General features: G+C 38.8%; 1 protein-coding gene and 1 long non-coding RNA gene across 12 annotated transcripts; both read right to left on the bottom strand.

Moving 5' to 3' along the window:
* Positions 1-909: 909 nt before the first annotated feature.
* LOC105016982 lies at positions 910-7,560 on the bottom strand. 7 transcript variants are annotated; one of them, XR_004574644.1, is made up of 4 exons: positions 3,595-5,309; positions 3,089-3,284; positions 2,692-2,725; positions 910-1,835 (listed from the first exon to the last, which is right to left on the bottom strand). It is a non-coding gene; the product is annotated as an uncharacterized LOC105016982 (long non-coding RNA). The 7 variants fall into 7 exon arrangements; XR_004574643.1 differs by having other exon boundaries at positions 2,692-3,284; XR_004574646.1 differs by lacking the exon at positions 2,692-2,725.
* A 668-nt stretch (positions 7,561-8,228) lies between these two features.
* hnrnpa1a (heterogeneous nuclear ribonucleoprotein A1a) lies at positions 8,229-23,108 on the bottom strand. Of its 5 annotated transcripts, none has more exons than XM_020055729.3 (12): positions 22,927-23,108; positions 19,959-20,075; positions 19,728-19,874; positions 19,385-19,595; positions 19,207-19,284; positions 18,756-18,797; positions 18,550-18,621; positions 18,260-18,448; positions 17,585-17,767; positions 10,472-10,541; positions 8,512-8,613; positions 8,229-8,360 (listed from the first exon to the last, which is right to left on the bottom strand). In XM_020055729.3, exons 1-10 carry the CDS (start codon positions 22,936-22,938, stop codon positions 10,480-10,482), a joined length of 1,113 nt encoding a protein of 370 aa, XP_019911288.2. In that variant the 5' UTR covers positions 22,939-23,108; the 3' UTR covers positions 8,229-8,360; positions 8,512-8,613; positions 10,472-10,479. The 5 variants fall into 5 exon arrangements, with proteins under 5 accessions (XP_019911288.2, XP_019911289.2, XP_010879542.2 ...); XM_010881240.4 differs by having other exon boundaries at positions 8,244-8,360; positions 8,512-9,958; XM_010881242.4 differs by having other exon boundaries at positions 8,244-8,360; positions 8,512-9,958; positions 18,556-18,621.
* Positions 23,109-23,770: the final 662 nt, after the last annotated feature.

The raw sequence follows: 23,770 nt of genomic DNA, 5'->3' as shown, positions 1-23,770 counted from the left end.
GTAAAATACATGTAAATATGTCAGTTGGATAAGGGTATGTGTCTAGTGTCTTTGCACATCTGATTCCTTCACTTTCTGCCCTCCTTTGAAAAACTCCTCAAGGTCTCTTGCAGACTGATGCAGGTTTTCTTCTAGGATGGTCCCTTTGCCCTCAATCCTGACAAGTTTTCCAGTCCGTCTGAGGAAAATCATCCCAATAGAATGATGTTTCCACCAGCATGCTTTTCAGTGGCAATATTGTTCTCACCAAGATGAGCAGAGTTGGCTTTGCAAACGGTTTTTTTTCCTCATTTTGGCCCAAATAGTTAAATGTTTGTCTAAACAGAGAATCTATTGCCACATCTTTTCTGTGTATTCCACATGCCTCATAGCAACATCCAGATCTTCCAGGATTTTATGAGATTTTCACTAATGGTTTTCTCAGTGTCACCCCTACATGTACCGAGCTTTGTGGAGCAGTAAGAGTAATAATTTACATTAGGACAATTCATTCTACCTTCAAGGTCTGGGACATTTTTTAACCTCTGCTTTTCTCCTGGACTTGTTTTGAAAGCTCTTTAGTTTTCATATGTGGTTGTTTGTCCTCTGCCATAATCTGGGGACTCTATTCAACAAATTGTGACTTTTGAAGGCCACTGTCTGCATCACAGCTTAAGTGTGTCCTAGCTGAAAATGTAATCAAATAAATTAAATAAATTTTAGTTTCAGACTGTAACACTACAAACAATGTGCAAAAGTAATTGGGGGTATAACAGTTATGCAAACCAACTGTATGTTTTCTCTAAATGCAAGTGCACTGCATTTGCTTTGTCTCCCAGAAGGTGGCATTATTTTATTGGTAACTGCAGCATCTGCCCTCCTGTGGCAAATGATAGCTTCACATCCAAATGAGGCTACAATAAAAAAGAGAATTTCATCAAATGCAAGCAGATTTAAATAAAAAAGGTTCTCACAGATGAGAAAATGTACATATTCATGTGATATACAGTCTCATATACTAGAACAATTAGAATTCAGTATTCAAACCACCTTGTTTATAAGAGACCTTATAGCATGGCTATGAAAATACATTTATTTACTATAATAATTGCATTGATGATTGGTTTATATTTGCACTAAGGCACCTCAGGGGTTTGTGGTAAATATTTCAATCCACTATGGCTAAGTGCAGTATATCCAGTCACTCCGCAGTGCATTGTGCATAATTACAGCTCTTAGTCCTTGTTACAGTGCCATGAAAGAGTAGTTGTCCAATTGGAGTTTCTGCATTGCTTCACATTTTTCAAATTGAAATTGGTCAGGTCTTTTGTTGTTTTTACTAATATATATATACTAATATATACCAAAGTTATGTGCAGGTTTCATTTGTATGTTGTGCGATGTACTCAGACATGCTATCTTCAGGTAAGATTTAGGTTAAATTAGGGTTAGGTGTCTGCCAGCACACAGTTGCAAAACCACATATGCCACAAAATCAAAATAAACATTAAAAATCACAGAGGAATAGGTGAATCATAAATGTTCAGGTCACATGTATTGGTACTATAATAGAGACAGTAAGGATAACTGGATTTGTGATAAATAAATAAGTATGTCCTGTTGCCTTGGCAATAAGAGTTAGTGAGATTGATGGATAATCAAGAAACAGAAAATAGAAAAGGCTTCAGTGGGGTCCCAAGCTGGATCTGATTGTTGGCTCAATCAGAAGACTTCAGTGAAATGATCTCTGAGACATACAGGTAGAGGAATGTGATGGTAGTACGGTTCTAATGGCAGAGACAACTCTGCTATCGCAGTAAGGACCACTTAATCTGTTCATTTGCAGACTTTAGCACCTGGAAAAAAAATAATGAAAAAGCAGATAAAAGCCATTACAAAGAAATAAAGAAGGACAACTACATAGTTACAGAGCCCTTCAGAATACTTGTCACCCTTGGTAAGATTGAGCAAAAGAAATGTAAAAATTGTGATTGTTCTTAACCAGTTTCATCTTACACTCAAAAGGTTAGAATCCTCTCATATTGAGATAAACATTAAGCTGACAACATTCTTTTCATATATTTTTTAATGCTCATCTTTACCAAGTGATAATGGAGGGCATCTAGCAGATGAAAATGAAGGAAGAAGGAAGCCTCCTTACTGATATTTGGGGGAAGAGTGGTGTTGCGGTGACAACAGTAATACTATTACGATACGTCAGTGAATCATTTTAAAGGCTCTCAGGAACCATTATGAACAGCGCAAGTGAGGGTTGGTGATGAGGATTAATGGACAGAGTGGGATGGTGAGACACCTGCAGCCAGTAAAACACCTCCGAGATCAGAGCATCCATCAGCACCGCACTCAGGCAGCCTGACAAGTGTGGAGAAACACCACTTGGCTAACAGCAGAGCCTTGTTAGCACTACAAGGGGAACTCTCCCCCTGTTCTCCTCCCTTTTCAATACAATAAAGCTAATGTAGTCAACTCAAATGCTGCTGGAGAGAATTTTTTTTTTTTAAATAGCCAACAAAACATGTAAGGCTTCTTAAGGATAAAAAGAGCTGGTAAGCACAAAAGGTATGTCAGTCTGAAAAACCACCCAGTCAGCCCTGAACCATGTCAATTACTAATATCTAAATCACATTACAATCAAATAAACGTGATACAATGCCAGTGTTGCAAAAGTAATAAATAAATCATCATAATTACATGAGAAACAGTCTATTAGAGGAACATCATCCCCCTGTAAAAGTGAAAGAGAGGGAGCAACTCCAGATCAATGAACTGTTGTTGACCTCTGGTCAGAATGTTACTTAGCAGAACCAGTGCAAACAAATAAATGAATGAATGTACCCATTGTACACTGTATTGTATGTTGGGAGGGCACTTCATAGAAACAATGTTGCCTGTGTTTTGTTAGCATGCCTACCAGCCTACCTTATTTTCATTGTGTTTTGTTAGCATGCCTACCAGCCTACCTTATTTTCACTGTGTTTTGTTAGGATGCCTAACAGCCTACCTCCTTTTCATGTAAACTGACAATAACATAAAAGGTCAATATTACTTTTGGAGATCACGGTAAGACCTTCTAGGAGCGAAATCTCACCTGGGTAAGGAAGTTTAGTTAATGTTACGACCTCTTGTTGACATTGGTGCTTCTTGGACCCTACTGTAAACTGATGTGCACATAATTAATTTAAATAGTTTGACAACATCTGAATGTCAGTGCGGGGTATCTTGCTGAATATGTTTTTCTCAAATGCTTTCTGCTCTTTGACAGCTGGAAATGATTCATCATAGTACTGTAGGGCAGAAGTAAAATGGAGATTACATTTTAGTCAAAGTAAATCAAACTTACAGCGCACATTTCTTAAATGGGTTGCATTTCAAAGAATACAAATTTAAAAAAATGATTTAATCATTAAACAAATAAGAAAATAATGAAATACCAGTGGACCTTACAGAGTAATGCATTAAGATCAAATCAAATGACACAGTATCAAACCAGGTAGAAATGAAACAGTCAGTAGCTGTTGACAGTTTCAACATACAGATCATTTGTTACCCTGCCAGTCTGTTGAATGTAAAAGGTCACAAAACTGCTTAGCTTACACTGTAACTGTGTACTGTATTGTCATGCCGCACACAGCCAGTGGGGGCCACTTCACTCATGATTATTAGATACCTTTGCGTAGAGTCTTCCCCATCATTGTCAAGGATGAGGACAGCTTTCACTGTGTACAGAGTTGGTTCCTGATTGAAAGAAAATTATGTCAAAAAGCTTGAATGACAAGGGTCACACGTACTCAGTGGAGCAACAGCAGCGATAAGGGTTCATTTCCATGGCAGAACAGTACAAAAAAAGGAAATGAATATTAAAGCAAATGTCCTCTCTACTGTAAGAATGTAAGTCACGTATACAAAAAAGAAAAATGGTGCTTGGCAGAGACAGAGCTCTGATCATGTCATGATGCCACTGATCTATACGTTGGTTGGTTGTCTATAATTTCCGAGTCACGCTGATGGGTTGCCGCAAAGCGACAAATGCTAAAACAAATTTGGTCAGGGTAGGGGCAATATGCAGACGGTCCTCTTCCACTTGTCCTACCACTCCCAGTGTAAGAAATCAAGCCAGTGACATGTCTCATTCTGTGGTAATAACTCTGCTGAGTATTTGCCATAAAACACAGAGTGGCCTAAGCTACAAAAAATCAAGGGAGATTTTGATCTGACATCATCACAGCCAAGCTACACAGCCAAAAGTTTCAAACACAGGATGTGCAACAAAGTAGATCAAAGCAGACAACGGACACTGTCATTACTACAACCAAGTGAAAGTGGCAAACTTATTTAAACGACTTTATAGAAAGAATGGCAGCGTTTGAAAGAATTAAACCACACTCATGCATACATGGCAACTGACAGACCTACAAATAAGAATCTGATGTTATGACGCAATGTATCATAATTATATATTAGTCAGGCAGGTGTTTTGATGCTTTTCGACACAAGCAGAGCTTGTACGATCACACCAGTGTGGTCACGCTAGAGTGGTCCCTGTAGCGTACGACCGGTGTGATAAGAACGTATTGTTTAAAACGCACAATTAGAACATCTAGGTACGAGTTGTAACAATGGCTGGTCAGACCGCGCTTTTATTTACTCACATTAATCTCAGTGTTTATAACTTTATTTCCTCATTGTAGTACAAGAAAGATTACTTAGTACCAAGAGCAGTTATATTTTTCTAAAATAAACATAATACACAAAAACGAATGATATTAGAGTCTACTGTAGAGCATCTTACCATTTCCTGGAAGAGCTGACAACCGGTCAGAATCATTGTGTAAAAACTTTCTCGAAGTTACGTTAGCCTTTTGTGGGCGCCTCGATGCTTTTTCATCAACCAAAGATAAAAAAGGTGAGTATCTGAAACCTGATGGTAATTTACATTTTCCAGTCTTTCGGACACATTTACCATCCTGGGAAAACTACGATTTGTCCCTTCCCAATATATCACTGTAAAAATAACTATGTAATTTCTATAATATTTATAGAACACGCGATCCACCACCATTTGCCTCACAATTGTTTGATACAGTACTCAGCAGTGACATTATGCAGATAACAACACTGCGTGTGTAGGAATCTGTTGTTGGTGGCTGACTTTCAGTAACTAGTTCAAACAAAGGATATGTTCGCTCAATACAATAAGACAAATTTCGAACTGTCACCAGTCTTCATTTTCTCTACACTGAATTACAGGTCACACTTTGTTAGCTAGCAATTAGCTGACGTTTGCTAGCTAGCTACAGTTCCGCAGCTCTTTGAATTCGAGTCAATGAGAGAAGCTTGCAATGTATGTAGTGTTCCATACCTGAAAAGGTGACTGTTCAAGTCAACCTTCTGAACGGCACTCAATGCACGTAGCTAATGTGGGGTTAATCCAGTCAATTTATTTTTATGTTGGTAGGGTTCACATGAATCAATTGGCAGATATAGTAGCGAACCAATGGTGCTAACTAAAACAGTATTACAGCACTAACTTTTGTTGTCCCCATCAATAATTGTTCTGGAGAAAAAAGCCCAACGTAATTTTCAAAACGCTATTTTTTCACTGATCGTATTTGTTCAATACTAAATGCAAGAATCGGAATTCATAATTTGTCAAACTTTTGCGAGCTTCCGAATAATTACGTCAAAAAAATATTTACACACCACCTATTGCCTGATGGCGTTTTATTGATACAACAAATGAAGCGTCCGTATTTTTTGCGCCGCGATCTTTAGAAAAAGTACAGCATTTTTAAGATTGGTCGATAATTATTCAATATACATTTTTAACAGTTACTATCGGTAGTGGTTATCTAATATAATTGAAATAAAAAAAAAAAAATTAGATGCATAACTAGTAAGCAGCGTGGTGTTTTGGGGAAGCTTTATTGTGACGTCATAATCACATTCTGGAATTCTGAGTACTGAAAAAACGTGCAAAAAAACTCACGCTGGGGCCGTTAAGCCATATTTGAAACTCACGTGTGAAATGGTTAAGGCATATTTGAAACTTACGCGTGAAAAGGTTAAGTGGCTTGGACGCGAAGAAAGTAAAACATGTAAAATAAAATTTCCCAAACCCACAATAGTGTGCAACTTGTTTCAGCGTCGTCCGTCGTCAAGGTAGTGAACTCATTAATCAATCAGGTACAAGGTGAGAGCGAAAACCTGCAGACACTCGGCCCTCCGTGGAACCGGTTTGACACCTGTGATTTATAGCATTTCGAGCCCTTGCAGCCTCTTACACTCTTACCAGGTGACGTCAGTTAAGTCTTTGAGGGTTCAGGGCTTAGTGTTTAGGGGGGACATTAGGATTGGACAATAGTTTTGCCCGCCAGGTGGGCGTTCCAATATACGGTGAAGGCACACAACCTTAAAACATGGATTCGTTTTTTTTACTGCGCATGTCCTTGTTACGTCACCACTTACTGCTTACAAGAGTAAGAGGGAATTTCTATGGGAGAAGTACAATTGGTATATCTTTATACAATACTATCTTTGAGTGTTACTGCTACTAATATTGTAAACTAGCTAGCTGAACGGTGTACTGCTATATAAATATGAATGACATGTTTAATCACCGATTTCAAAATATATTGCAAGAAATACAGGTTACGAGAAAGGTACAATACCAGGATGAGTGCGTCCATTTTCTCTTCCGGATGACATACAATCAGATTATCACTTCTGTCAAGACGTCGACCAACATTGGTCACCGCCTTTCAAAGTGGGTTACTGGTCAAAACAGAGATTGCGGCAACATTAAGCACGTGCACCTGTAAGGGCTCAACCTGTGTAGAGTGATGGGTCGTTAGCGAACGAATGGCTTTTCTGAACGTGTCTTTTTGGCACCTTAATAGTAATTTACAATTATCAAAACTGTGTGGTGGTGTAAGCCTACAAGAAACACAGACCTTATTTGAAATTGATATATAAATCCCATATGAAAAAAAATCAATGGTTTGAGAACGCAGAGACGCTTTTTCAGTTTTGCTTAGATTTATGGTAAATAAATTGGTGTATAAAAAAAACGAACGTGATCTTTGAAACAATTGTTGCTAGTTTCAGGTGTAAAATGTTCACCAGAGACGTTTATTTCACTATTTAAAAAAATTCCATAAAACAACACTACCGTGGTCACGTCGACCTTTATTCATTTTCTGGAGAAATTCGGTTGCCTTCCAAGTCAGCCACGTTGGTTCCTCCCCACACTGTCGCCACCTACAGGACAGGATGCCTTTATGCCACAATGTAGAAACGAATGAATGGTCGGACTGCTCCTTTATCATTATGTCTCTGCTACAAATGAATCAACTTAAGATGTGAAATATAGAAGACATACGTCGTGTTAGATGCTGTAGTAAACGCGCATGGCTCGCCTATTACCCATCTAGAAGTGGTTCTGTTAGGAAGTGGTTCTGTTGAATAATTATTCACCATGCATGTCAACTAGCCAGTTTTGGAAGAATTATTCCATTGATGTATAAAATAAAATGCTAACATTCAATTCATTACAATTAATTAATCAATATTCCTACTTGCTGAAATCAGTTAATGTAGGATTTAGACTACTTCAGCAGTCGCTGACCTGTTTACATTAATAATGAAACCATTTTACGAAAAATTGGTATTAAACCTATTTCAGTGGTGTAATTACATATATTTTAAGATGACAATAACTACATTCCATGACATTTATTTGTAGTTTGAATTACCTTCTGCCTAGAACAGCTATTATTTCATCCCACACTGGAGTTAAGGGATTATGACACAGCCCTTATGTAAGATCTTCATTGGCGAAAGTAGAATTGTGAAATACACATCTATAAACTCAGTATGAAGTCTTTCTAGCACCATCTAACATTACTTCAGCAGTCAATTCTGCAGATTGCTTAAGCTATAACTATATTGAAAGAATGCCTGCTGGTATATTATAGTTGGTAGATCTGTAGTCAACTGTTGTGATCTATGGCAATGTTTTGCACTTACCTTACATGTCTTAAGTTTTACAGCATTCATTGTCAGATAATGCAATTGCTATTCTACATTATTTCATACCCTTTCACTCCATTTCCAGGAAAACCTTTACACATTACTGAAGCAAATTATAAAAAGGTCAAACATGTTAGCAATTAAAATGTCTGCACATCACATAGAATCGTTGTGTATACAGAATAAAAACATACTAACAGTTTTACAAGAAGAAATCCAGATGTGAATAACATTTATTCAATAGACATAAAAAAATATTGCAAGTTAGTACAAATGTTTAAAAACTGTCCAGCAGCATTCTTGTATGACCCTTCTGTCCGTTTAAAATGCCACTGAAAGAAAAATGTTAAAACCATTCAGATATTCATTTTGGAAAGACACCTTTATACCTACACAAAATCTCATTGTTAAATAAATATATTTTTGTTTAACACATGAAGCAAAGAGTGTTTTGTAAAAAAATATAAAAAAAATACAGCATACCCAGGATGTCAAGAGTGGGCCTGTGACCGCTGGTCATCCAAGTACAGGTGAGATGTGCAAGGTAAAGGGCATAAGAGGTTCACCGGTGGCCATCTTACAGCCCTGAAAATACAACAAGACGTGTTAAAAAAGCTACTTATAATATAGGGTGACTTTACATTAAATGATTTGCATGCAAAACCGACAGTAGTGTAATGAAATCAAGTGATTAATATTGAGGACTTTGAGCCTCATGTAGTCACTAACTCTACAAGAGTAGCAATCAAGGTTTGCATCGTTCAGGTTTTAGGGCATCCAAAAACACTGGTAGTTTAACGAATTAACATATTGCCCACTTATACTAAGATGAAATACATATTGCTGGAATAAAATGCCTGTGTTAGTTAATTTGCCAAGAGACGTAATATGGACTGCCAACATTCAAAAGGTGAGTGTTACAAATACAAGTTGATCAAAAATCTCTTCTTACCTACCAGCATGGTATATAAAATACCCCTTCCTTTATCGAGCTGCCTCTCGCTAGTCTTATAAGAGCAACCATCTGTACTCAAGACTGCTGCTGTCCCCTGCTTCACTGGCTCCTCGCGGGGGATCTTGCTACTTCTCTCCCTCAGCTGGTTCCTCCTGGGCTAGGCTCTCAAATGGCTCCTCCAATTGAATGACTAGTCTCAAGTTTTGTGTGTAAGCTAGTCTCCAATTGATTGTGAGACTAGTAGCCAACTGGAGAAGTGTACTTTGTCCATTCGCAACAAAGCTAAATGTTGAGGAGAAACCATCCAAAGCAAAAAGGTCCATGGACCTTTGTATGTATGCAGGGTATTATTTATTTTTTGTATTGTTTTTTTTACCATCAGCAAAGTAAATTAGTGGAATTAAATATTTAAAATTACATTATGTCTGTAAAAAAAACCCTGGTATTACTGAACCTGGAACATAACGCAAGTACTCTAATGACTAACGACAGTTCAGTTGCACTTCACACCATCTACTCATCTGTTGAGGTCTACGAACCTCATGTTAGGGTCAACAGTACCCATCAATCAAAATACACAATGTAAAAAAAATAAAAAACAACAACAGAAAAGCGGTTTATTTCATCTTGATTTGGTAGCGGTTACATCTTCAAAAACACCCCTATGGGTGCGGGGGGGGGATGAAAATACCTACATAAAACCTTAGTGGAATGCGTTACACTTCACAAAGACAAAAATAACAAAACTACAAAATCATATAATCCTGCTGGGAAGCATTCGACAAGAACTGGTTGAAAAGGATCCTCCCCATCCCCTCCCCCTCCACATGATTTTTCCTTGTCTACTGTACATTTCTCTTCATGTGGCAGACGTAAAGCTGCCACAACTGTGCTTGGCTGAGCAGATCTAGAGGGTAAACCTGCTGCTTCCTTTCCCTGTCACCTCTCTGGCTCTCCTCTCCTAAGTACTGTAGCCTGTTGGACAATACGGAACAACAATGTTAAACCTCCGCACCCTTCTTCATTTGTCATTATCAGCTACATTTGAGTGGGGTAAAGAGGTGAAAAGCCAGGAGCAATCCTTCAATTTATGCCCGTTGCACTGCATAGCCAAGGCAAGGAGGGCAGATTGTGTGTGTGTGTTGAGTTAGAGGGGAGGGCGAATCTCTCTTCTCAGTCCAATCTGTAAGCCAAGGGACTCAATAGATGGTAGATTCTGTGAAAATAAAGGTTTGCTGCTAGATCCCCCATCCTAAACTAAATTTCAGCACATGTATCACGGTATAACGATCACCCTCAAGTCTAGGCTTACTAGCCCCATATAAAAGGGGCTGCTTGTTTTTCTAATTCAACTATTCTGTATCTTGGCCAAGGCTGCTTCAAAGGCGGCACATAGTAAAAAATGTCAATCGCAATTGTACAAACCCCAACACTATACTGAGCAGTCCAATCTAGAGGTGCAGTGCAATTTCGCAGTACAGTGCTTACCTCAGAATCTAGAACCTTCGGCCTCCGGAGCCCCCTCCATATCCACCACCAGAGCCTCCTCCATAACCACCTGCAGAATGTCCCAGGCCTTACGTAAGTTCTCAACTCAAGTTGCTAGAGAAAAGCCTGTCTTCCTTCCACCAGGGCCTCATTTATCAATCATGTGTAACTACAAATCTCTTAAGTACACCACACATTTGCAGGAGATGTTTATCTATTATAAATTAGATCTATTGATAAATTAGCTTGACGGGGCGTGTAAACTTCTAGTTTTTGATATAAGGGTCCTGTCAAGTGTAGCCTAGTGAGGGAGGATCATTTTTTTCAATGTGTACACGTACAAAGGAAATAGGCTTTGTAATCAAACTTTCTATTAACCTCATCCCCAGGCTGTTACACAGTGTCTAAGTCTGACACAACAACCATTTGAAGTTGGTAAAGTGTGCAATCTTTTGACGGTCTAAAGTTAGCCTTCTTGTGGGTGAGAGATCACGTTCTGTTATCCATAGTTCTGTGTTTTTGCTAGCAACATACATTTTTTACTGTGTCTGTCCATACTTTTTAAATATATCGATAAGGCATTTGGTTATTTTTTAAGAGTGAAAGGTTCATTACGACAGAAGTCACAAAACCTAATTGTTTAACCATTTGGAATACGAAGATGGTTTTGTTGCATGACCCACAAAAACCTATTTAATTAATGACTTGGGTAATACCACCAACTCGAGGGCTCGTCTCACCCGAAATCATTCAGAGTTGAACGTTGCAACAGCAGAGAAACCCAAACAACGAAACCTAGATAGTCTTCTTACCAGACTACCCCACAATTTGGAACGGGCAAAGCGAATCAAAAAAAATCTGTGACAAACTTTATATGCAAAGACCTGTGCCTATACAGCGTCTTTAGAAATCTGCATTTATTCATTGTTTCAGAACAGCCAAAGTTAGCAACTTCCATATACACTCACCTAAAGGATTATTAGGAACACCATACTAATACTGTGTTTGACCCCCTTTTGCCTTCAGAACTGCCTTAATTCTACGTGGCTTTGATTCAACAAGGTGCTGAAAGCATTCTTTAGAAATGTTGGCCCATATTGATAGGACAGCATCTTGCAGTTGATGGAGATTTGTGGGATGCACATCCAGGGCACGAAGCTCCCGTTCCACCACATCCCAAAGATGCTCTATTGGGTTGAGATCTGGTGACTGTGGGGGCCATTTCAGTACAGTGAACTCATTGTCATGTTCAAGAAACCAATTTGAAATGATTCGAGCTTTGTGACATGGTGCATTATCCTGCTGGAAGTAGCCATCAGAGGATGGGTACATGGTGGTCATAAAGGGATGGACATGGTCAGAAACAATGCTCAGGTAGGCCGTGGCATTTAAACCATGCACAATTGGCACTAAGGGGCCTAAAGTGTGCCAAGAAAACATCCCATACACCATTACACCACCACCACCAGCCTGCACAGTGGTAACAAGGCATGATGGATCCATGTTCTCATTCTGTTTATGCCAAATTCTGACTCTACCATCTGAATGTCTCAACAGAAATCGAGACTCATCAGACCAGGCAACATTCTTCCAGTCTTCAACTGTCCAATTTTGGTGAGCTGGTGCAAATTGTAGCCTCTTTTTCCTATTTGTAGTGGAGATGAGTAGTACCCGGTGGGGTCTTCTGCTGTTGTAGCCCATTCGCTTCAAGGTTGTGCGTGTTGTGGCTTCACAAATGCTTTGCTGCATACCTCGTTTGTAACAAGTGGTTATTTCAGTCAAAGTTGCTCTTCTATCAGCTTGAATCAGTCGGCCCATTCTCCTCTGACCTCTAGCATCAACAAGGCATTTTCGCCGACAGGACTGCCGCATACTGGATGTTTTTCCCTTTTCACACCATTCTTTGTAAACCCTAGAAATGGTTGTGCGTGAAAATCCCAGTAACTGAGCAGATTGTGAAATACTCAGACCGGCCCGTCTGGCACCAACAACCATGCCACGCTCAAAATTGCTTAAATCACCTTTCTTTCCCATTCTGACATTCAGTTTGGAGTTCAGGAGATTGTCTTGACCAGGACCACACCCCTAAATGCATTGAAGCAACTGCCATGTGATCGGTTGATTAGATAATTGCATTAATGAGAAATTGAACAGGTGTTCCTAATAATCCTTTAGGTGAGTGTAAATGTCACTTTATTAATATGTTTTATTTTTCAAATGGCTGAATACAGTGGCATGTATATAAACCAAACAGTTAACCCTAGGCACAATGCACTTTAGCATACAGACTATTGTTAAAAAATAAATCTTGGAAAGTTCTGAGTACATTTAATTGACAGACTTATGGTTTTATTGTATTATTCAGCCTTTTTGTGCAGAATGTGGTCTTTGGAAGTATGATCCAACTGTTTGCAAATGGTTATATGAAAATATAACAAATTGTAATATTGAATTGCAATACATAGAAACATGAAAATAACTTCTAATTGTCCCCCTAAAGACTAACTGTAAAACAAACGTTTTCTAAACAGCTAGACAAAACACATTTTCCAAGATCATAGTGCTTATGTTATGAACATTTTATTACTAGCAGTAATATGGCAGTAATGGGCTTCAACCTCTTAACAGCAACAGTGCTCAGCTTACCTTTACATGAATGGGCAGACAGTAAAAATAAATGAATGTTTCTAGCACAAACAAAGGGGACTATGGTTGATGGAATGATGATGTCATGCAATCTTGCCTGCAAGAAAGCCTACTGTATAAAACAAATTAAAATACTACAAAAGGAGAACAGTGCTTATTTTGAGAACAGTGCTTATTTTGTAAACAGTCCACTAGAGAATTAAGTCTTAATTGCCTTGTTCTGTGCTGAGTAGTCAAGTATAGAGAAAGCTCAGCTGTGTTGTACAACCTCTTTCCAAAAGCTGGGATGCTGCGTAAAATGCAAAGAAAAACCGGATGCAATGATGTGCAAATCATTTCCCCCTTTATTTAACTGAAAATAGTACAAAGACAACAAAATGTTGAAACAGAAATATTGTTTTTGGAGAAATACATTTTGAATTTGATGGCAACAAGACATTTCAAAAAAGTTGTGGCAGGGACATGTTTACTCCAGAGTTGCATCACCGCTTCTTTTAACAATACTCTTTAAGCGTTTGGGAACGGAGGAGACCAATTGCTGTAGTTCTGAAAACAAATGTTTTCTATTCTTGCTTGATATAGGATTTTTCAGCAGCTCCACAGTCCAGGGTCTTTGATGTCGTATTTTTCATTTCATAATGTACCAAATGTTTTCAATGTGTGACAGTTCTAAATCGCAGGCAGGCCAGACTCTTTTACTATTGAGCCATGCTTTTGTAATACGTGCAGAATGTGGTTTGGCATTGTCTTGCTGAAATAAGCTTGCTGAAATTTCTCCTGAAAAAGACGTTGTCTGGATTGCAGCATATGTTGCTCCAAAACCTGTATATACAATATTGTTCAGCAAAAATGGTGCCTTCAAAGACATGCAAGTCACCCATGCCATGTATACTAATGCACCCCCATACCATCATGGATGCTGTCTTTTGAACTGTGTGCTGATAACAATCCGGGTGGTCCCTCTCCTCTTTAGCCCAGAGGACATAGAGTCTGTGATTCCCCCCCAAAAAAGACCACTGGTCAGTTTTCCACTTCGCCTCAGTCCATCTTAAATGAGCTCAGGCGCAGAGAAGGCGGCGGTGTTTTTGGATCTTGTTTATATATGGTTTCTTCTTTGCATGGTAGAGTTTTAACTTGCATTTGTGGATGCAGCGAGGTACTGTGTTCACAGAGAATGGTTTGCAGAAGTGTTCCTGCCCATGTAGGGATGTCCACTACAGAATCATGTCGGTCTTTAAATGCAGTGCCTTCAGAGGGCCCGAAGATCACTGCCATCCAATATTGGTTTTTGGAATTTTGCATTCTGTGGTTCTTGACATTTTACAGTGTCCCAACTTTTTTGGAAACGGGGTTGTACACTCAGTTGTCCTAAAACAACATTACAATGTAGCAATTGGTGCTTAGTTTGTAATCTCAGCCAGTAAAGCTAAGGTTTGAGCAGTTTAACACCTGGAATTTCAGTCTGTTAGGTTGAGATGGCACTTTTGATCAACTGCATGATATCACAAGGCTGATTTGATTATAATAGACCAATTACTGTGTGTAAGGGGTTGGGATCTAGACCATCCTTTTTGTCAATCAGGTCTGAAGGTAAATATCTTCAGATTTTCTTTCCTAACACACACACACACACACACACACACACACACACACACACACACACACACACACACACACACACACACACACACACACACACACACACACACACACACACACACACACACACACACACACAATTTCAATAGCCAAAAAGTTCTTAAACATATACAATATTTAAAGAATACCAAACATTTCTGTATATGACCTGTAAGAGGAAATGGCTGTCAATGTATTTAATTGTAACTAAGAATTTTTGAAAGAGGATTTAAAAAGGCAAACAGAGAACACATGCCTGTAAGGTGCACATAAGTGCTTGTCAACCCAAGTTTCTTGCAATGGCTCTTTTTGTCAGGAGCATCCAGACTGCACTGGCACCTCACAACCCTCAATGATCGAACTGACACACCAGTCTTAGACACAATCAGTTAATTATACTTTCTATTAACCACTGTATTACAAAAGTAAAAAAAAAAAACGCTTAATATTACCAAATGAAATGAAGGGTAAGTTAACCCACAAATAGCCTATAACAACTGTCTGTGAAGGTTTGGACTTTGGACTCGATCTACTCCATCTGTGTTTTTTATTATTATTCTGAATCCGTTCTGAATCTGATCAAAGTGTAGTCTTTAACTTTTTTTGTTTAAAATGTTGCCTTTCTTTATGAAAGTTACCAACAATCAAGTGTTGATAAAAAAAATGCAACATGAAGCTAATGAAATGTTTTTAAAATTAAGGTACAGTTAAAAAATTTTTTTTAATGAAAATAAATCTTTTTTTATAAAAAAATATCTACATTTAAACATAATAGTATACTGTGCAAGTGCAAACATAATACAAGTATATTTTTATGTTGACTTGCAAGTATACTCCCTGCTGAAAAATCCAGCTAAAACCAGCCTAAGCTGGTTGGCTGGTCTTAGCTGGTTTAAGCTGGAAGTAGCTGGTATATCAGGTTGGTTTTAGGGGGGTTTTGAACAGGCTGGGAGACCATCTTAAACCAGCTAAGACCAGCCAACCAGCTTAGGCTGGTTTTAGCTGGATTTTTGAGCAGGGCTTGCAGTATACACTACTAAACTAATAGTTTACTGAAAGTACACTTCAGTGTGTACTTTCATAAACAAAAAATACTACTTGTATTAAAATAGTAAACTACTACTAGTATACTTAAAAGTTAACTTGTAGTACAGATGCATTACAAATGAGAAACCTAGGCATAGTTGTGTGTACTTAAAGTCTACTACTCTTACACTTTAAACTTAAATGTATACTTTTATATACTAAAAGTGGGCCAATTTAGTCCCAAGCAGTATTGAAATAGTACACATTGTCAAGTTAAGTCACCTTCATTTATATAGCGCTTTTAACAGTGTAGGCTGTTTCAAAGCAGCTTTACAGATACAAATGGATAATACTTGGTATTATCAAGCTAATTATCTAGCTTGGTATTATCTAGCTTTTTCTAGATAAAGTTAGTTGTGATTAATTCACTTCCGTCACAATGTTCATTACCGTAATAACTAGGTTTATTTCTAGTGCAAAAAGACAATGCAGTAACGTCCAAGAAAGACAAAAGCAGGTGATGAGAGACTACAGCAAGTGGTGAGAAAGACTACAGCAAGTGGTGAGAAAGACTACAGCAAGTGGTGAGAAAGACTACAGCAAGTGGTGAGAAAGACTACAGCAAGTGGTGAGAAAGACTACAGCAAGTGGTGAGAAAGACTACAGCAAGTGGTGAGAAAGACTACAGCAAGTGGTGAGAAAGACTACAGCAAGTGGTGAGAAAGACTACAGCAAGTGGTGAGAAAGACTACAGCAAGTGGTGAGAAAGACTACAGCAAGTGGTGAGAAAGACTACAGCAAGTGGTGAGAAAGACTACAGCAAGTGGTGAGAAAGACTACAGCAAGTGGTGAGAAAGACTACAGCAAGTGGTGAGAAAGACTACAGCAAGTGGTGAGAAAGACTACAGCAAGTGGTGAGAAAGACTACAGCAAGTGGTGAGAAAGACTACAGCAAGTGGTGAGAAAGACTACAGCAAGTGGTGAGAAAGACTACAGCAAGTGGTGAGAAAGACTACAGCAAGTGGTGAGAAAGACTACAGCAAGTGGTGAGAAAGACTACAACAGGTGATGAGAAAGACAAAAGCAAGTGATGAGAAAGACAAAAGCAGGTGGATGAGAGAGTAATATAACAAATATAGAAGGACATACCAGATAGACAGCAAGAGTTGAATAGTGTATGTTGTATGTTGACTCTGTGTATGTGTATTGAGCATAATGTAAAGATGTACTGTATATTGTTATCATGCTCAGTTGAGCAATGGTTATGTTTTCCATATCCAAAACAAAGGTTATGCTCAGTTGAGCACTGAGAGGATGTTAGCCTGCCTTGAATATAATGTTAAAGATTTATTTTGACTGAAAGTAAAGTGTTACTGTAATAAAAAAAAAAACTCTTCGAGTGATCCCTGTATTTGCATAAAGCTCTGGGCTAAGCCCCGGATGTCCTTCAATGCTGGAAACGCCCCTGGTATCTAATAGTATTTTTACAGACAATGCCATGCTCCATTTTAAAAATTGTGTTAATGTGTTTCATGTAATGTCATTAGATATTTCCCATGTCATTTTGACCACATAATGGTTAATAATGCACAAGTACACTTGTTATTAATGATTTACCAGTGTGTGTGTGTGTGACACTTGTAGGATTGTTCGATAAATCCCCCTTTCTATGCATACAAATCTTCTAAATTATACTTGTACGAAGTATTTATAATATATTCTAGGTGGTATTGATAAATGAGGCCCCATGGATTTCTGTTGAGTTCTTCTTAATTTCAAGTAGATTAACGACTTGGGACTTACCCCCACCACCACCACCAGCCCCTCCATAGGGGCCGCTGCTCCTGCCCCCGCCGTAACTGCCACCACTTTTCATTGGGCCGTAACTGGAAGGTGACTGGCTGTTATAACTGCCAAAGTCATTGTAGTCTCCACCGCCTCCACCACTACTGCTGCCACCGCCGCCACCGCCACCACCGTAGTTACCTGCCAAAAAAATACACATAGATTTTCTGCAAGGCCAAGTGAGAAAAGAACAAATTTTACTGACATTATGCTTTTAGGGAAAAAGGATCACATTGTTAAAAACACTATATCTGTAGAAATATGGAGGTGATCAACTGTAGCCCACCTGATGCAGCATTGTAGGTATGAACACTGTCTCTTGTTCAGAGATGTTTGTCCTGAAACAACACCTTTGTGCCTAAACCATTTTTCAAACTGCAACTGTACAACTGTAAAAGATCCTAGACACAATATTGGCCAAAACTATCAAGAGTCACGAAATGACTCTCAGAATAAATGCTTCCCTATGACAGGAATGGTTTAGTGTGACAGATTTTAACCCCTGAGGACAGATACAGGAATATTATTATTTATTTTTACAATCAAAGATCTGTTCACTCCATATAACTACCCAGATTGAAAACTGATGACACAAAGTATTATGCGCACTATCCACTTGCTTGGTTGACCTACCACCTCCATAGCCTCCTCCACTACTGCCACCGCCACTGCCTCCGCCATTGTTGTAGTTGTCGTATCCTCCTCCTCCTCCATAGCCACCACCCTGGTTACCATAACCACCACCACCTCCTCCTCCTCCTCCTCCGCTATAGCCTCGGTTGCCACCACCATACCCACCGGGACCTCCACCATAACCGCCACCTGAACAAACAAGTCAAACCGATAAAAAAGAAATAACTATCACCAACGTTCCCCTGAATTCTTGTCTAGAAAACCTTGACAAACAGGGCAGAGCTACTCACCATTACCTCCATAGTTATTGTATACATCATTATCACCATATCCTCCACCTCCTCTCCCTCCACCAAAACCACCTGGGAAAGAAAAACGATTGATCGTCATCGTGGGACACTAACTTTAAACCTGCATTGTACTAGGGCAAAAATGTAATTTCCTGTAGAAAACGTTTGGGTATGGTTATGGAAATAAAAAATCTGAGTGCTCATACCTCCATATCCGCCACCTCTGCCAAAGTTTCCACCCCTGGGGCCTGAAAGACAGACATCAAACAAGTCAGTTACATGTCGAACAAGACACTAGATAATTTTGATGTGTAAACTCCCAGATATTGATAGCTTGTGATGCCACCTTCCAAGTTAGTGTACGCTCCATTTTTTATAGAGCCGTCCCGGAGTTTTGCAAGTGTGAAGACAATTCCGTTGGAACTGTATCAAGTCTCTGTGAAGTGCGCACACATATTGCTCCATTTTCCTGTGATTGACGGTCCTGCGTGGTACGTTTTGAACATGCCGGTGTAAATTCAAACACTATGTAAATTATTATCTAGAGTTTTATTCTCTTATAATGTGAACAAGCCCATAATCACATGGAAACCTTTAATAATTGCAACCAGCTAGAAGTTGTCAAAATAGTTTTGCTACAACTTCTGGAATTCGTACCTGATCGGTTCATATCTTCCTTTGACAGAGCCTTCCTCACTTCACAGTTGTGACCATTCACTGTATGATATTTTTGGACTGCAAAGAGAAGAGAAGTTAAACATCACTAAATTACTAGAGAACAAACAAAATAACATGCTTTCCTGTATTTTTTGCATAATCAATGGTTTAGACTCACTGACAATCCTATCAACTGAATCGTGATCATCAAAGGTAACAAAAGCAAATCCCCTCTTCTTCCCACTGTTCCGATCAGTCATGATGTCGATTACTTCAATCTTGCCAAATTGATCAAAGTAGTCCCTGAGATGATGTTCCTCTGTGTCCTCCTTGATGCCACCCACAAATATCTTTTTCACTGTCGTGTGAGCACCTGGCCTGGAAGAATCCTGTCCAACACACATTATAAAAAGGGACATTTCACGATGGTTCAACTTAACATTCATGATCTCTAGCACCAGCCCAAATTGATAATATTAAAACATCCGTCTTCTACCACGTATATCAGAGATATTCCCTACCTCTCTGGACACCGCTCTCTTAGGCTCTACTTGTCGGCCATCAACCTTGTGAGGACGAGCTTCCATTGATGCATCAACTTCATCCACTGAGCTGTATGTGACAAAGCCAAATCCCCTCGACCTCTTTGTGACTGGATCTTTCATCACCTGAAAAAAATTAAACAACTGATATTTTGCTGATGCAGTCCTAGAAACGATCCCATTGTGAAAAATAAAAGGCAATATACTTACCACACAATCTGTAAGGGATCCCCATTGTTCAAAATGGGCCCTCAAACTCTCATCGGTGGTCTCAAAACTCAGTCCACCAATGAAGAGCTTGCGTAGCTGCTCCGGCTCGCGGGGAGACTGAAGACAATAGGAGAGAGAAAAAACTGAAGCCAATGGGGATAACCATAAGCCATGACAGGACATTTTCCATAGGTCCTTAGAAAGTACTGCACAACATTTTTGTCAATATACCTGGTAAAATAAGGGTTTAATAAACTACTCTGAAGGGGGCTGTATAAAATCTAACAGATTTTTCTCCTTTTATCTAAATAAAACTTATGCTTCATTTTTCATGGTGTTTTTTCTCAGTGTAGGTTTACAAAGACTCAGACAAAATGTGAGGCCAATTCAATTATTCATAAACATACATTTTCAATTTACTCTCTTGGGTTGCACCAACTAATCACGAAAGGTAGTTGGCAACAAATGTAATTATTTTAATAGTGGGGTCTACATATGCCTAAAAACAAGAAACAAGGCAAGCCTAGTTCAGCCTGACCTGTATTGCCCTCTTGATTCAAACCCGAGTCACCCACATGACCATCTGCATCTCTAACCACTACGCTATTTAACAAGGGGTAGTCAGTCACTCAATAAGAGATATTCGCTCTTCTTAGCCGCCATATTAAGAAATACTTCTTGAGGCTGTTTTACGTGTCAAACTCAAATATGCTGCAATTTACAAAATTGGAGGGGGGGGGGGGGTATACAAATCTTATTACTATAGTGATGCATGTCAGGGATCAACGTTGATAATGGCCCGCTGGCAGTCAAGTCCCCATTTAAATTAATAGTATCGTATTAAAACGTTTGCTTTTCATATTTGTCACAATTTCCATTTAGATTTTTGCTTGTTCTCGCATTAAAATGTATCTGTCGCACTTCTCCCTCGGTGTTTAACAGTACCGATGTCGTCTTTTTGACGAATAATATTAGATGGCTCCGAAATTTCGCGATGGCTCAATTCATTTCAATGAAGGGAAACGTGGCGAGCGAGTGGGATAAGTCAGTGAGAGGCGAAGAAAAAGTTCAGATTTTCCAACTTCATGCAAATCACCCGCACCTATCGCTGGGGACTGACCAATCACAGGATTTGGTGTAGGTTGTGAAATGCTCTACGTGCATTTAAGAGAATAAACAACTGATTTTGCGGTCCTTTTTAAAAGATTGATGTCATTTTTTAAACAAGTTTTAGTAGCAGTGATGGGAGCTATACGATTGCACGCTATTTGCATATAGAGACGCAAACAAAAAAATGCAGCATAGAGATAGGTGGCCGAGACAGTTGGTGCTTCTGGGGTCAATATTGAATACGTTAGCTGACTGGTGGCTACCTAATTCTACCAAGCTGGTTTGCTAGCTAACCTTGCAGGTTGTAAGAATTACATCAATGAGGCATATGAATTGAGTAGAGATGTATAAAATGTAAACATTTATTAAAATACGTTTCTATTCCAACCATTTTTAACCACGCTAGTTCGCCCACAGACCCACCCACAAGTACGCATCTGGGCGATGCTATAGTTGGCTACGCGAAATTTTGCGAATAGCGAATGCACGTAAATGTCCCTACAGCATGTCGCGTGTACTGCGGCCAAACGGCCTGTTGACAACTCTGCGGCTGCACCAATGTATGTCTGCCTTCTACGAACGAATGAGATGGAAATAAAATGCAAATTAATTATTTGAATATCATACAATGTGATTTTATGGATTTTTGTTTTAGATTCCGTCTCTCACAGTTGAAGACCTCTACATGCTTTGTAAGTAGGAAAACCGGCAAAATCGGCAGTGTATCAAATACTTGTTCTCCCCACTGTCTTTTCATGCTTTTATGTCACATCAAATAGGGAAGCATCTTAATGAAAATATAACAATGATATTTATAGTAGCTAATATTTTGATAACCACAAAAAGTAAAGATGTGCGTTGCATCATATTTAATGAGAAATTGTTCTCTTGTCTCATACCACATGCAAATCTGTGGTATAAATCAATATTCTGATTATATGATATTTACATACTATATTCTGTAAAATACAATATCATGGTTTTTTTAAACTCAGTTCGGGCCATTAAAAATACGGACTAATAGATTTCAGACCAACTGGCCTGATAGAGCCAAAAAAAGAGGGGAAAAAAGTAAACGTTGGACCCTGTGATGCATGAACACCTAAGAAAAAACATCGAAGATCAATTTAGCTAGGTTACAGCAGGACAGTAGTTTTCAGAAGGCGGGTGCGAGGACACTGTACCATGCACATCAGTGACATTACTGTATATAATTACAAAGCGTTAGGCGTTACATTAACCCTTACGAGATAAAGGCAGATCACTGCAGGTGGACGTGAGACAATGAACCCAAATTGCGGTCAGCCCCATAGTTGCGCGCGCATCGAGTTTGATGCTAAATAACCAACCCAAATTGCCATTATTGGGTTACAATACCCGGTTTTTCTATATAGCTACAGTAATGCGCCTGTGGCCTACTGGTTGAACAGCTATACCGTCACCTTTCTACGCATTCAATCACGTTAAGTAGCACACATACGTACAACTAGGTCGAAAACAAGGCATATTTAGAGTCCGTGCAAAAAACACTTCACTTGCATAGCAAGTTTAATTTATTCTACTGTATTACTAGCCTCACCGTGCACCCTCGACTAGCTAGTGTTTTTAGCGAATTAGCTAAGATAGCCACGTAATGGCGGACTACAATGCACACATTACTCGCAATATGCACCAATATGTACTGTTTTTACCAAACGTGGTCTATATAAAAGTTATTTAATATTGGCAGCTAGCTAAATAGCATTACAGACGAATATACATTTTAAGCGTTTTACGGCTGCAGCGCTACTGAACAAATAAAATATCAAATTTTTCACTATAACAACCTGCCAATCTAACACCGGTGAAAAAAACATACCTCCTTTGACATGATATTGTAGTTCGACTGTAGCGTGTAGAAAATGCAGCTAGCTACTTCATTAGAGAACTGTGCCGAGCTGGACAACAACAACACTGTTGTATGATGGGAATAAAAGGCGTTTTCTTATTCAATAACAGTTCATCCTAACAACAGACATTGAATAGAATGGACAGATCAGTGTTGTGTCAGCAACATTAATAAAACATTTCCGGTTCACGAAAACGTTGAACTTTTCAAAATAAAAGACGTCAAAGTATTACTTCAAAACTGACTAATTGAATTTATTAATTGTTTGAGAAAATGTACCTCTCAAAACACTGACAACAATTAATATTTGATTATATTTATGAGTAATTTCAATAAAAAAAGGGTATTAAAACATGTTCCAATGTCAAAATTCAGACAATGCAAATGCCTGAATATGGAATGCATATTGCCTCATAGCTACAAAAACGATTGTGCCACAGAGAAAGCAATATAGGAAATGTTCAGAAGAGTGTAGAGTAAGACAAACCTGTCTAATCATGGGGAATGGTGTGTTACATCTAGCAACACAATATTTTCCACAGCCTCTTAAGCCCCCAATACAAAACCCTAATATAGACCGCACATGGGATGCATATTGCCTCATATAGAAAAAAACTATTCTATATGCCACAGTGAATGTATTGTAGGAAATATATGGAGACTGTATAGAGTGAATATATAAAAAAAAGTCAAGGGACAATATGTATTTGCAATTGTTGCTGGCATTTTACTCCGCCCCTACCATTGGAATGTATAGCGTTGCTGGATTTAGCGCAAAGAGACCATATATAACAAATGAGCACCAGCAAATTAA

The sequence above is a fragment of the Esox lucius genome, chromosome 17 (assembly GCF_011004845.1).
Source record: "Esox lucius isolate fEsoLuc1 chromosome 17, fEsoLuc1.pri, whole genome shotgun sequence".
Taxonomy (NCBI): Eukaryota; Metazoa; Chordata; class Actinopteri; order Esociformes; family Esocidae; genus Esox; species Esox lucius.
This window is presented reverse-complemented; position numbering and strand designations above follow the sequence as displayed.

Bases quoted from the DNA above. Each gene is read 5' to 3' on its own strand.
- hnrnpa1a (XM_020055729.3), bottom strand. The intron at 19,285-19,384 runs GTGAGTCTAAAC...TTCTCTTTGCAG, and splicing joins TTCAGTTGATAGGATTGTCA to TCCAAAAATATCATACAGTG. The intron at 10,542-17,584 runs GTAAGTCCCAAG...GACATTCTGCAG, and splicing joins GGCTGGTGGTGGTGGTGGGG to GTGGTTATGGAGGAGGCTCT.